The 15,336-nt window shown below is 46.0% G+C and overlaps 1 protein-coding gene across 1 annotated transcript; it reads right to left on the bottom strand.

The window, feature by feature from the left end:
• Nucleotides 1–213: 213 nt before the first annotated feature.
• On the bottom strand, nt 214–11,315 carry LOC113408889 (tripartite motif-containing protein 10-like; the record flags this gene model as incomplete). Its single annotated transcript, XM_026662340.1, has 5 exons — nt 214–329; nt 3,225–3,247; nt 4,851–5,081; nt 8,844–8,939; nt 10,891–11,315. Coding segments are annotated over 5 exons (891 nt in total), but the record flags the coding sequence as incomplete, so codon positions are not given.
• Nucleotides 11,316–15,336: the final 4,021 nt, after the last annotated feature.

Raw genomic sequence — 15,336 nt, forward strand, 5'->3', positions numbered from 1 at the left:
GTAAGAAAAGAAAACCCCAGACCCTAATCCAGTGTGTACATGTTGTATTGAGACCTAAGGGAATTCATATGCTCTAAATGATTAGTTGACTGTCTCAATCAACTGCCCAGCTTGGGGATAGGCTAAAAATCATTTTCCCTGAGAGATTTTCCCACCTCTGACGCCTATCAGTGTAATATAGGTTAAACAGTCACCTGGGGAAATTTGTATTACCTTTGAATTTCTTCACTATGGTCTCCAGAGCTGCATTTTTTTGAGAAGATTCCCTGATTCTCCTTTTCAGTTCAGAAGAAAAGGCCACTGGCTTCCGAAACTTCTCCCTCTCACATCTGAAGAACAACCCAGTGTTACTCATGGTGGAGTTAGTTCGTATTTGTTTTTTACTAAAATGTATTTTATTCTAGTGAATGGTTGTAGCTCAGCAGACCCTGGGGGATTAAATTCTCTATTGCCCCAGGAATAGGTCCAATACCAGCTGTGACACTACAAGCTTCTCTTTCATTTTGGTGAGACCGATATTGGAAAACTGCATCTAGTTCTGGTGTTGAGTTGAAAAAGGACGTTGAAAAACTGAAGAGGGTGCAGAGAAGAACTACAGAAAATGATGTGAGGGTTGGTAAAGAATGACTTACACTAAGAGAACAGTGACATTTGAGTATGGTGTATACATATCTTCAAGAGGAGAATACACTGGGTACTAAAGGATTCTTCAATCTAGCAGACAAAGGCATAAGAACCACCCATGGTTGGAAACTGAAGCCAGACAAATTCAAATTGGAAATAAGGCAGACATTTCTAATAGTGAGGGCGATTAGCCATTGGAAGAAACTCCCAAGGGAAGTGGTGGATTCTTCATCCCTTGATGTCTTCAAATCCAGACTAAATGGCTTTCTGTGAGGTGCTTTAGTCAACACAAGTTATTAGGAATAACTGGGTGAAATTTTAAGGGCCTATGATACACAGGAGGTCAAATGTGATGATCTTATGGTCCTTTCTGGCCTTCAATTTTATGAATCTATGACATTCAGTAATACCATGTGACAATGAGTTCCACAGCTTAATAATGAATTGTGTAACAATAAAGTATTTCCTTTTCTCAGCTTTACACTAGTTGCCTTTCAGTTTCACTGAACATCCCCTTGTTCTTGTATTGTGAGTGTGGGTAAGCAGGATCACCTGACTTATATCCTGTACACCATTTAAGGGAGATAATTAGTGACAATCCTTGTGGTGATGTAGATACCCATTGTACCAGGACCTGGAGTGAGACCCACTAACCCATTTCAAAGATAATTTATGTTCTTATTTAGCTCTTTGGATACATACAATGGTCAGTCTACTAGCACAGGGGGTCTCAAACTTTCATAGACCAGACCACAACTCAACAGAGAGATTGTCTGGCAGACATCTCCTCTCCCATTCACAATCTTGTGGACCACTTCCTGTTCCATCTGTGATCACATACCATTCCTATGGCACCTATAACAATTGCTTAGATGGATAAAGTCATATTAGGAACTTAGTTAGTGTGTACTTAGATACTTTGAATGACAGAAGCAGCTGGAAATAAAGAACAAAACGAGCACCAAATGATCAGCCAGCGCTCTGCACCCACTGGCAAGTGCACTGTGGACCACCAGTGGGCCACAGACCACAGTTTGTGAACTATTGTGAGAGGAAGGATGGTCTTGTGGCTAAAGCAGTGGGGTCCTAAAGAGACCTGGGTTCAATTACTGACCCCCTTTGGGAAAGAGTGAAGGAAGCTGAGAAAGAGGAGATTAGTGAGACAGGCCACACATGAGTGGTTTAGGCCAGAGAAGCAACCTCTGATTGGAATATGAAGCTCAACTGAGCAAGCGGGGGCTGGGCTGGGCTAGTACAAAGCCAGGAAGCTGGCAACAGAAATGGCTGCAGTGAGAAAGTCTGCGGCCACCCTCTGTCCATTAGAGAGAGGAGGAGGGAAATCCAGGGAAAGAAGAGGACACTGGGAGCCTGGCCCTGAGGGAAGGGCATACTCAGAAGAGAGAAGGGTGGAGAAGAAAGCCTATAGGAGGTGAGCAGGAAGCAGACCAGGGAGAGCAGCAAAGTTGGAGATTGAACAGACTTTGGCTGCATGTGGTAAGGTCCATGGTGTGGAACCCAAAGTATTGGGCGTGGTTCCTCTACTGCCCACTGATGAAGTGACATTGTCTGGCCAGCAAGTCCAGTAAGAGACTATATCCTCAGATGGCTGAGTCACGAAGAGGAAGCTACAGCTCCTGGACCAAGAGATGGGGCTGCAGAATGAGGGAGAGGACAATGGGGTGAGAGACCGCAAGGGTAGCCTTTGAACCTGGAAGAGAGCTAATCCACAGAACAACCAGGAGGAGGCACCACCTGTAGGGAGTAGAGCACCCCGTGACAACATCCCAAAACGACATTTGCCTTTTTCACAAGAGCATCACACTGCCAACTCCTTCAATTTGTGATCCACTTTAACCTCCAGATCTTTTTCTGCAGTACTGCTGCCTAGCCAGTTATTCCCCCGTTTTGTATTTGTACATTTGATTTTTCCTTTCTAAGTGCAAAGTACTGTGCTGCACTTGTCTTTATCAAATTTCATCTTAAATTGATTTTAATCCTCCCTTCCCCACTTTTGTCTCTTGTGTCTATTTAGACTGTAAACTCCTTGGGGCAGGGACTGTCTCTTTCTGTGTGTCTGTGCAGTGCCCAGTATATTCGGCCCTGACTTTGCCTTGAGCCTCTAGGCACTACCATAGTACTACTACTAATAGCACATTATAAACTCCTTAGAGCAGAGAATGTCTCTTCCATCATATCCGTTGCCACGCCAAGCCCACTGATAGAGCTTACTGCATAACAACAATTAATAAACAGCTCATTGAATAGTCATCAGATGGCCCTGACTTTCCATCCCTACCAACCTAGGTGGAGTTTGGAGTCAATGACTTAGAAAGGAGAGACCCATTCTCTATCCCCAGTCTCCTGAGGTCTCCATTCCACCAGCTACACTATAAACAACCCTGTCTGTAGGTAAATAACTCTTTTCTCAGGCTGCTCTATTCTGGAGTCTAGTCAAAATGACAACAGCCCCAAGATTAGATTTAACAGAGGGAGATTGGGAACCAGCCCCACACTCTGCACTGCTGGACCATGGGGAGCCAGGTCTCTTGTCCAAAATCCCTTCCCTGCATTGTAGAGGGAGAGGAGAAGAAGCCACATACCTGCTTAAGGTGCCTTTGATGTCCTAGAGGAGAAAGATAAAAGGAAATTCAGTCCCATTTATCACATACTAAGGATCCCTCCTGCTCTGGAGGGGACTCACTTAGTTTTCATACTTTGTTATTTATTTATTACAAACAAAAACATTCAATGTGTTGCCTTTGCTCTTTTGGAAAAGTGCTCTGACTGCAGGATCTGGGCCTAGGAAGTTTGTATAAGGAGGCACACTAGCTCTTCGTGTAATGACATTTGGATAACCAACTGGCACATGGAATCAGTGGGCTCAGTCTTGCGATGTCTTGAACAAGGATCTTCCGAACACTTGCAGGTTTGGAGACGATTCTCTTCTGAGGACTCGAATGGGTCCAGAGGGAGGGATGCCCCCATGCTGTGCTGCCCCCATGCTGTAAACTCGCTTCCCACTCTCCCACAAACTCTTGACAGCCACAGGAAGTTGGGGCTGGGTGAGAACAATGGGTGTGCAGTACAGAGTAACAGAGGGACATTCACTATCCTACACCCCAGGTTCAATGCAGGAGAACTGAGAAGTGAAGAACGCTGCCCACAGCAGATACTGGCTGCAACAGAGAATTTAACCCTAGATATCAGCTAGAGAAGTCCAGGATGCTACGTTTTATTTCTTGTCTTTTTTTTGCTAGTTAGAGGCACTTTTTGAAAATGAAATCATTAGAAAGCTTTTGGAATTCTAACAACTACTTACACTTTCAGGGTACCATAAGTAACGAACAGCTTCCCTAACTAACTTCAGTTCTGGCAGACAAAATAAAATCACCACAGCCTCATCAGACCTCATACATCAATTCTGAGGCTAATATTTTCCCTCTTTTGTAGTATGTAGGAAAAATGGCAAAAATCATGCTTAAAATGGAAACTCAGCTTCAATCTTAGCGATTTCCATAATTAATGACAGGTTCCATTTTTCATCTTTTGGAGTTAGGGGTTGGAACACAGGAAATGCCAGACTGGATCAGACTTTAGATCCCTCTGTTCAGTATTCTGTCTCCAAAGGTGGACAGTGCCAGATGCTTCAGGGGAAGGTGTAAGATAATCTGCCCCCATCTCATCCTGCTCTGTAACAGTCAGAGACTGGCTGAAGCAATGAAGCACGAGGTTTAATGTCATGTACACAATTTGTATCATTAATTTATATCGATAACAAGTATGTCCCAAGTTATGAAGTCCAATCACTTGGAGTTTTGCTTAATGCTTGGTCTTGACGACATCCTGTGTCAATAAGTCTATCTACGTGATGTGTGGGAAAGTGTTCTTTGGATCAGTTTTGAATTTGTCACTTTCTAATTTTATTGAATGTCCCTTTGCTCTTGCATTATGAGACAGGGAGAACAGAGTTTGCCATTTTTGGAGGAGTCTTCAACTAGAATTCAAAAGGTTTTTTTTTCATTTAGAGCTCGATCTAATGGCCATGGTAGCAAGAAGTATCTTTCCATTGACTTTAATGGGTATTGAATCAGGGCCTTAAGGAAAAATAATGTATATTTTAGCAATACTGTATGTTCTGACCATTCACTCCTACACTCCAAAAGTGAAGGGTTAGGAGACTTTCTTTCCCTGTGAAAGGTCCCAGGGTGTTTCTAACACTGTCTCACCTGCAGGAATTCACTTGCTGGCTGCTGGCACTTCTGCTCCATCTCACTGATCAGGGAACTGAAAGAAGATATTTCCTCAGATAGTTTGGCAACATACTCAGCCCTCCTCTTTTCAACTTCCTTATTCAGCTCTTCCAGCTGGGCCAGCAGGAGTCGCTCTTGTTCTTCCAGAAACTGGCGCAGTTGCTGAAATTCAGACACAATCTTCTGCTTCTCAGTTTCCAGCTGTTTCTGAAATGAAGAAACACAAACAGGGAAAGAACAGGTCAAGGACAGAGTGACAGAGTGAGTTATGGGACATTTTATAAAGCCTTATGTATGCACATGGGAGCATGTCATTGCAACCCCGTAGAATTCAAAACTCTATGCTCAGACAGAGGATTTTTGAAGAGATTTTCAACAGTTCTAACTGGTGTTTAGAAAATGAATTTATCTTCTATTATTAGAATATTCTGTTACCAGTGGCTTCTAGAAAACCAGATTATTCCAACAACAGGAAGGACAGCAGGTGTGGAATTCAGAACTGGACAGGCAAGGATTATTTCTGGGGAGCAAACGGCAGAACCCAAACTAAGAAGCACTAGACTTGAATTGGGGAACAGATTCTCTCCACAAAATACACCTAGATGTATAGGGCTATGTTTCTAAAACAGGCTTTAAAATTAGAGCACCAACAATTGCTCTGATGAGTGTTGAATGCACAGTTTAGGATACATACATTTTGTCCCATCATAAATCTCCAATTTTAATTCACACAGGGATTCTGAACATAAATTCGGTTGCTGGCAAGACATCTATTTGCATGTGCAAATCTGAGTTTGCAGGGCACTTAGAAACGTGTGCATATGAACTGGACAGAAGCCCACCAATTCATGCTCTTTCTGGAGCCCTCTAGCTCCTGATACGCTAGGAGCAAGAAACTTACAGCATATTTAAAACCCAAATCATCTTCATGGCAACGTCTAGCAGCGATATCACTAGGGGCTGTTCCAAAGCTCACCACAATCAATAGGAGTCTTACCAATGACTTCAGTAGGGTTTGATTAGGCCTTAAGTGTCCAGCCTTCTCTGGGGCAGCAGATTTTTAGAGCAGCTGCCCTCACTGTCCTGTTGTAGTTATGTCTGTTGAAATTCAATCCAAAAAATGGGAGGAATTTGCAAAAAAAATTGGTTTCAGAGTAGCAGCCGTGTTAGTCTGTATCCGCAAAAAGAACAGGAGTACTTGTGGCACCTTAGAGACTAACAAATTTATTAGAGCATAAGCTTTCGTGGGCTAAAACCCACTTCATTGGATGCATAGAATGGAACACACAGAAAGAAGATATTTATACTGTGACAGACCCAGACCAGTGGGGTGCAGGAGTCTGGTAGAGGGCAAATATACTGGTCACTGGATAAGTAGTTTTCTGTTCCCTGAGTGACCAGAGCAGGGGCTGCACTAGAGTAATCAGGAACCTGCTAGAACCAGTTAAGGCAGGCAGGCTAATTAGGACACCTGGAGCCAATTAAGAAGAAGCTGCTAGAATCAATTAAGGCAGGCTAATCAGGGCACCTGGGTTTTAAAAGGAGCTCACTTCAGTTTGTGGTGTGAGTGTGAGGAGCTGGGAGTGAGAGGGTGTGCTGCTGGAGGACTGAGGAGCACAAGCGTTATCAGACACCAGGAGGAAGGTCCTGTGGTGAGAATAAGGAAGGTGTTTGGAGGAGGCCATGAGGAAGTAGCCCAGGGAGTTGTAGCTGTCATGCAGCTGTTACAGGAGGCACTATAGACAGCTGCAGTCCACAGGGCCCTGGGCTGGAACCCGGAGTAGAGGACTGGCCCGGGTTCCCCCCAAACCTCCCAATTGACCTGGACTGTGGGTTCTTCCAGAGGGGAAGGTCTCTGGGCTGTTCCCCAACCCACATGGTGAATCTCCGAGGCAAGAAAATCCGCCAATAAGTGCAGGACCCACCAAGATAGAGGAGGAACTTTGTCACAATACATACAGAGAACATGAAGATGTGGGAGTAGCCATACCAACTGTAAGAGGCCAATCAATTGAGATGAGCTATCATCAGCAGGAGAGAGGGAAAAAAAACTTTGAAGTGATAATAGAGATGACCCGTAGAAGGTGTGAGGATATTTTAACATATTTTAACATGAGGAAATGGATTCAATTAGTGTAATGACCCAACCATTCCCAGTCTCTGTTCAAACCTAAGTTAATTGTATCTAATTTGCATATTAATTCAAGTTCAGCAGTCTCTCTTTGGAGTCTGTTTTTGAAGTTTTTGTTGTTGCAAAATTGCCACCTTCAAGTCTGTCACTGAGTGGTTAGAGAGATTGAAGTGTTCTCCCACTGGTTTTTGAAGGTTATGATTCCTGATGTCAGATTATGTCCATTTATTCTTTTATGTAGAGTCTGTCCGGTTTGGCCAATGTATATGGCAGAGGGGCATTGCTGGCACATATATGCTATATATCACGTATATGCCATCATGTGCCAGCAATGCCCCTCTGCCATATACATTGGCCAAACCGGAAGTCTCTACGTAAAATTGGAATTTCAAATTTGTTGCTATTTTTAAAAAGTCCATTTTTTCTAAATGTCCATTTACACACACACCCTTTTTTCCTTTTATTCTCTTCTCTCTCTAACTCTTCAAAACTTCTCCCATTTTAGAAAAAGTGACCCCCAAAAAAAGAAACTAGGAGAAAAAGCCCTAGAAATCATTCATTATATTCTACTCAGTTGCAAAAAGGAGTAAAGGAGAAAACAAAGGGATAAAAAACAAACATTCGAATTTTTGAAAATTTCTGTTTGAAATGAAAATAAATGTTTTTGTTTATTTGGAAATTTCCTGCCAAAAAACTGCAATTTTTTTTGCAAATGACATTTTCCCACAGGGGGCAGGGAGGGATTTTTCTACTAAACCCCATTTTTCTGCATGACATTTTTATGGTTGAAAAATGTCAACCAGCTCTAAACTAAAGGAGAAACTACTGTTAACTAAACAAATTAATCACATCATCAATGGAAATATTTGGATTATTAAAACTTTCTTTAATGCTCTATTTTCCTGCTTACTCTTAATTAAGCCACAGCTTTTCTTTATAACAGGGGTGGGTAAACTACGGCCCGGGGGCTGCATCCGGCCCTTCAGATGTTTTAATCTGGCCCTCAAGCTCCTACTGGGGAGCAGGGTCCAGGGCTTGCCCTGTTTCAACACTCCAGCCGGGGGCTTGCCCCGCTGCACGCGTGCTGTGGCTCCACACGGCTCCTGGAAGCAGCAGCGTATCTGTCACCCCTCCAGCTCCTACGCGTAGGGGCAGCCAGGGGGCTTTGCATGCTGCCCCCGTCCTCGGGCATCGCCCCTGCAGCTCCCTTTGGCTGGGAACCACGGCCAATGGGAGCTGCAGGGGCGACGCCCGAGGACGGGGCAGCATGTTGAGGCACCTGGCCGTGCCTCTGCATAGGAGCTGGAGGGGTGGCATGCTGCTGCTTCCGGGAGGTGCTTGAGATAAGTGCCGCCTGGAGCCTGCACCCCTGACCCCGTCCTGTGCCTCAACCTCCTGCCCCAGCCCGCATCCCTTTGCTGCCCTCCAAACCCCTTGGTCCCAGCCCAGAGCACCCCAACCCCTCATCTCCACCCCAGAGCCCATACTCCCAGCTGGAGCTCTCCCCCCCCACTGCACCCCAAGCCCCAGCCCGGAGCCCCCTCCCACACCCTGAACGCCTCATTTCTGGCCCACCCCAGAGCCCGCACCCCCAGCCAGAGCCCTCTTCCCCTCCTGCACCCTAACCCCTAATTTTGTGAGCATTCATGGCCCACCATACAATTTCCATACCCAGATGTGGCCCTCAGGCCAAAAAGTTTGCCCACCCCTGCTTTACAATGAGGATAAATAAGTCAGTCTTTCATGGAATGGAACAATTCTTCTTATGATACTCAGACAAAGCAGAGTATTGATAATGTCCCTGTGCACATTTGCTGCTGAATAATAACCGCACCTACCAGCAGTTCCTGGCTTTCATTTTCCCCACTCAGTTTAAATGACAGAATATTTTCTCTCTCATTCTTCAAAATGTCCAAACAGCTCTGAATCTGGGCCTAACGAAAGAAAAACTGGTTTAGTTTTGATGCTTTGGGAGGTTCCACCCCTCCCCCCCCATTTATATTTTCAAGAATATTAAATACATAATAAAATAGGTGCATGCTCTAACCATCTGGCTATACAGTTACTCATGCTTGTGATCTCTCTCTTTGGCCCAAATGACTCTAAGTATTTATCCCCAGTGGAACAGCTTTGACAGGAAAGATGGAGGGAGCCCTACATCAGAATTTCCCATAGAGAGGTGGCAGATCCCTGTTCAAATCCCTTCTTTCCATCAGGTGGAAGGGAGGAACTGGTGGTCTCCCATATCCCAGGTGAGTACCCTAACCCCTTAAAGTTATGAGACGTATCCACCTCTGCATGAACTCGCCTGAGGGGCCTGACTGGGTGGGCATGCTCAGAGGCCACCTACCAGATTGGGCCTCATGCAAGTTAAGTGGCCCAACACTGACCTTTCTTGGGATAGTGAGTTGCTCTGGGGCTTAGGTGGATGATACGCACCTGGATGCCTAGAGTGAGGCAGTATTATGAATGGCCAGAGGTAGAAACACAGGTGCTGAGGGAACTATTTATTGAAAAACGTAGAGGCCGAGTGAACTTGGGCACCTACAGGGCTCAGCCGGAGTTTTGTGAATTGCAGTGGAGGCTCCAACTGGGGTTTAGGCACCTGAGTACTTCTGTGAATCTAGGCCTCACAGACAAACCAAGCTTAGGGCAGGGGCTTGACTGACGCTTCACATTCCCCCCAGTGCACATGTGGACACATTCTGCACATGCTCACTATGAATTTTCTGAGCAGTCTGCAAACCACACTGTCATGCAGGGCACATTTTGGTATTACAGCAGCCTTGACATTTCTGGATGGGCCTGAGAAAGAAGCCTCACCCTCAGGGCCATCCTTACCCATACGCAAAGTATGCAGCTGTGTAGGGCTTGCTGCATAGGGCAGTCCCCCTGCGGAGGCCTGGGGCCCCACACCCCCAAAAGGCCTGGGCCCCCCCACAGAGGCCTTCCCCCCCCCCCTGTGGGGGGGCTGTGTCAGGCCCCAGAATAGCTAGTGACAGCCCTGCTCACCCTTACCCTAAGCATAACCAATTCCTAACCACCCCCCTATGCACTGGGATTGCCTGAGAATTTAGGGGACAGTCAGTGAGATGATTCACTGGAACACAGTCCAAACAGATCTAACTCAATGATACACAGAAACTGTGGGCATGTAGCATCTTTAATTCTTCTTTACCCCCCCGCCCTCTACACAAAGTGAAGCCGAGCTGCTTGATCCTTGCAACCATAGTGCTTAATTAAAATTTACATCAGTTACAAGACTCCCTGCTGTAAAAGGTGTTTAATGTGGTTTGGGTTTTTATTATAGAGAGGGAGAAAGCAGGTATTGCTTGGGGCTGAGGAGGGAAAACAGGGTTAGGAGTGGCCATAATTTTCTCTCTTCCCCAGTGGATTTTTCCCTACATGGGGGATGACCTTGCTCTAGGGCACACAAATCATACTATGCTTTAAGTATCCTGGTACAATTAAAACCATACACCCCTGCTAGCATGGACGTAGTTATACCCGTAGTAGAAGAATGCATAGCTTATTCCTGCATGGAAAGGGAAACAAGCATTCCTGGAATAAGGCACATTTGTATCAGTACAGCCTGTATCCACACTAGGGGTTTTGCTGGTATAACTATTTTGTTTTAAAAGAAATAAATCAAACCCCCCAACCAACCGAGTGTTTTTACTGATTTAACTCTAGGTAGAGCAGGTCTTAAAAACATGTCTCAACATTCCTCTGGCATAGAAAAACAGAGGGGATTTTATCTTGTGATTGTAGGAAGCTAGTTTTATTACATTGCTGGTTTTATATTTCTCAGACGGCTCTGTTCTGAATGGTTATCGAGCGCCCTGGCTGGGAGACATTTGCAATGCAATAATTACTAATTATTACCTTGTAATCGAGGGCAACCTCATCAGCAGGAGCCACGGGGTGTTCTTTGTGAGTGGGGGACTCTCTGCAGACCAGACAGATGGGGGTTTGATCCACTTCACAGAAAAGTTTCAGAAGCTTCCCATGTTCTTTGCATGCTCTCCTCCCTCCTGGCTCTGGGATTTTTTTCATTATATCTGCTATATTCCTCAGCTGCAGGTTAGGCTGGAATTCTCCTTCCCGGAAGGCTTCTCTGCACAGGGGGCAGGTATAGGAGCAGGGGGAGATGTTCATGAAGTCCACAGACTCGCAGTACCGAGTGATACAGGATCGGCAGAAGTTGTGCCCACACTTCAGAATCACCGGATCTTTAAAATAATCCTGGCAAAGGGAACAGTTAGCAACTGCTTGGAGATCTTTTACACGGTTCCTGGCGGCCATTGCACCTACGAGAAACAGCGAAGTCACTTTCACTTTGCAAACGTCCGTCTGACCTTGCCACCGCCCTTCCTGTGCAGCCTACTGCAGCCGCCTGCCTTCTACCTGATGGCTGCTCTGCTGTGAGCCTGTTAGCTGCTGGCCCAGGGGTCCTTCAGTTCTGGAAAGGAGACAATAAAGGAGATAGGGGAGGGTAAATAAAATAATGAATATATTGAAAACCTACATTTATACAGGTTAGACTTTAAACAGCTATTTTCCCATAGTTATAAACAGAATCAAGCAAGTCAGGACACTGAAGAGATACAAGCATTTTCTAAAGAAAACAGAGCAGATCATAAAATCCCTCATTCCATTCCCTCAAAAACGGCATAGGCCAACAATATTGGCAGAGTTATGCCAAAACAGAAGAAGGAAAGATAATTCCATTAAGATAATACTTAGCTTAAACCATCATACTTAGAAATTATTTTTAAAAGTTTCAAAACAGTGTCTGATGTGAATTAGAAATAGGCCAGAGTTGCAATGTTAGTTTGACTGGGATTGAAACTTTGCCAAAGTTCTGGTGTTCTTGTTCTAATCAGGTCCACTTCTAATACAAATGTAAACCTCCCCCTGCCCTTTCCTCCCTGGGTTACTTGGGGACAGGAAACACTCTCTATGTGCCTGGGTGCCTGATGTTGTTGACATTAAATCCCAGTGGTGATGTTGGATGTGGGGAATCCTCTATCCACCCATGGACTGCAGTCCCTTTACTCCTAAAGGAATTTAAAATTGGCCTCCACCTGTCTGGCCCCTATACACACTCACTACTGGTGTGCCTTGGGAACCTCCAGGAATAAACCTATTCCAAAATAATAATAATCTATGGCATGGGTGTAACTAAAAAATACCAATTATAAATAATATACATCCAATACATTTATATTAGAGTTACAAACGTTAATTTAACAATTTAAAGAAACAGGGTATAACAGATTAAGATTAAATGTCACTACCAATTTAAATCCACAAGGGGCATTTGAATAAAATCAATTAACAAACATAGGATACAGTAATAAATGAAACTTGTCTAACTGGCATGTACACTGCTCCCATTTACCCGACCCTGCAGCGTGCACTGCTCTGGATTGCAGAGTCCTAGACACTTGCGTGGGCGCAATGGAAGATCTGCAGCTGGAGACCCCACTGTGCAGGTTCTGCGTGTCAGTCCAGGCCAGGCACAAGCTGCACAACCCCTCTGCGACTGGAGTTGGCTCCACCAAACATCCGCAGCTCTGGGTCCCGGGGGCTCGACCAGAAGATCACTCTGCCTTGACTCAAACTCAGTCAGTGGGTACACTAGGAGGCTTTAAGGCCGCTAAAAGGAGCGCAGTGTAGCTGCTGTTTGTCGGCAGGAGACAGCTTTCCTGCAGACAAAAAACTTCCATCGTGTCCAGCATTTTTTGTTGGTAAAACTTTTGCTGTGTGTGTGTGTTTTTTAAATAACCCTGAACAACAAAAGATTTGCCAAGTGACAGTATAGACAAAAACTCAGACTACACTACACAGCTTTCAGCCACACGGCCAAGTCGGGCAGTGTAAATGCTGTTTGTCAGAACTTTTGCCACACAAAATACTTCCACCCCCTAGGAGTGGGGTTCATGTTGACAATGGGAGAGCGCTCCTACCCACAACACGCTGTTCACAAGTTGTTAGGGTTTTTTGGGGGGGGGCGGGAAGTATTTAAGCACTTGTGAACAACAAAAATTTTGTCGCTCAATTGCCAGTGTATACAAAGCCTGTCTCTCCGCTGTGCCCCTTCCCTTGCAAGTACTTTCCCAGACAAGGGTGGGGTTACTCACAGTCCTTCACTGCAGGCCCGTCTCAGTCAGCTCCAGGCACAGCCATATTCTCCAGGGAAACCACCAACCGCCTCTGAAGCTCCCTGCTCGATCAAAGCCCCTGTGAGCTCTCAGCAGCAGCGCCTGGTATGGACAGAGCTCCACAGCAGCAATCTCACTCCTCTCCCCAAAATGGAGTCCACCGCCTGCCCTCCCTGCCCTTCCGGAGAGAGAAAATGTCTCACCCTTTCCCCCAAGGCATCATGGGAGTTGTAGTCTCTAAGGTTTTGTCTACACTTAGCGGCAGCGCTCTAACCCACCAGTGTGGTCGCGCGCCTGCACTGGTTGTCTGTAAGCGACAACCCCCCAACCTGAAGCAAATACTCACCAGCAACTACACACCACACCACAGAAACATCAACCCAGGAACCAATCCCTGAAGCAAATACTCACCAGCAACTACACACCACACCACAGAAACATCAACCCAGGAACCAATCCTTTTTAAAAAGAGACATTTTACAGAACAATGCTTATACTCTTTCACGGTGAACAACACTATTCACATTACATAGCACATGTGATTTCAGTGCAAGGTCGCATTTTGCATCTTAATATTGAGTGCCTGTGGCTTTGGTGTTAGAGATCACAGACGCAGGTCCGGGCAACAGAATTCAGCTTGCAGGCAGCCATGGTAAGCCATTGTCTTTCGACTTCTGCGCCCTCCTTTCCCACATACCAAGCAAAGCCCGTTGAGTGCTGCGGTTTTCCTGTTAACCTTCAGTAGCAGAAAACAAACTAACCCCACCCCGCCGCCATGAATTATCTGGGATGATCGCTTTACCCCTCCCCCCACCGCATGGCTGGTATCAGGGAAGATCCCTGCCAGCCAAACGCGAAAAGCCCCCCGCCCTATCCCCCCCCCCCCCCCCCCCGCGCTTGGCTAACTACAGGGAAGGATTTCTTTTCAGCCACAGGCAAACAGCCCAGTAGGAAGGGTCACCTCTGTCCCCTCAATTAAATTCCCATATTTCAACTAGGTTACCATGAGCGATATCACTCTCCTGAGGATTACACAGCGAGATGAAGAACAGATGTTGCTTGAATGCCAGCAAACACCGGGACCATACACTGCCAGGCTTTGTCATGCAATGATACCAGATTACTTGCTACTAGCATGGCGTGGTCAAGTGTCCTACCATGGAGGATAGAATAAGGCTGCACTGCCCAGAAACCTTCTGCAAAGGCTTTTGGAGTACCTCCAGGAGAGCTTCATGGAGATGTCTGCTCCATCCCCAGACATGTTAACAGACTTTTCCAGTAGCTGTACTGGCCGCGAATACATCCCAAGTCCTCAGGGCAAAGTAATCATTAAAAAAATGCTTGCTTTTAAACCATGTTTTATATTTTAAAAAGTAAACTCACCTGAGGTCCCTTCCATGGGGTCATGGTCTGGGATACTGCCTTGGGAGGGTACTTCACTCAGGCTGAGAAAAAGATCCTGGCTGTTTGGGAGAACAGAGTGCTGTGTGCTCTCCGCAAGCTCCTCCTCCTCCTCCTCTTCCCCGTCCGCAGAATCCTCAGGTGTAGCTGATGAGATTACCCCCGCCTCGGAATCCACGGTCAGAGGTGGGGTAGTGGTGGCGGCCCCCCTAGAATTGCATGCAGCTCAGCGTAGAAGCGGCATGTCTGCGGCTCTGACCCGGAGCGACCGTTTGCCTCCTTTGTTTTTTGATAGGCTTGTCTGAGCTTCTTAACTTTCACGCGGCACTGATCTGAGTCCCTATTGTAGCCTCTCTCCATCATGCCCTTGGAGATTTTTTCAAAAGTTTTGGCATTTCGTCTTTTCGAACGTAGTTCTGCTAGCACTGAATCCTCTCCCCATATAGCGATCAGATCCAGTACCTCCTGTACGGTCCATGCTAGTGCTCTTTTTCGATTATCGGCCTGCATGGTTACCTGTGCTGACGAGCTCTCTGTGGTCACCTGTGCTCTCCTGGGCTGGGCAAACAGGAAATGAAATTCAAATGTTCGCGGGGCTTTTCCTGTCTATCTGGCCAGTGCATCCAAGTTCAGATTGCTGTCCAGAGCGGTCACAATGGTGCACTGTGGGATAGCTCCCGGAGGCCAATACCATCGAATTGCGGCCACACTAACCCTAATTCAAAATGGCAATATCGATTTCGGCGCTACTCCGCTCGTCGGG

The sequence above is a fragment of the Terrapene carolina genome, unplaced genomic scaffold (assembly GCF_002925995.2).
Source record: "Terrapene carolina triunguis isolate 2854851 unplaced genomic scaffold, T_m_triunguis-2.0 Scaffold26200, whole genome shotgun sequence".
Lineage (NCBI taxonomy): Eukaryota > Metazoa > Chordata > Testudines > Emydidae > Terrapene > Terrapene triunguis.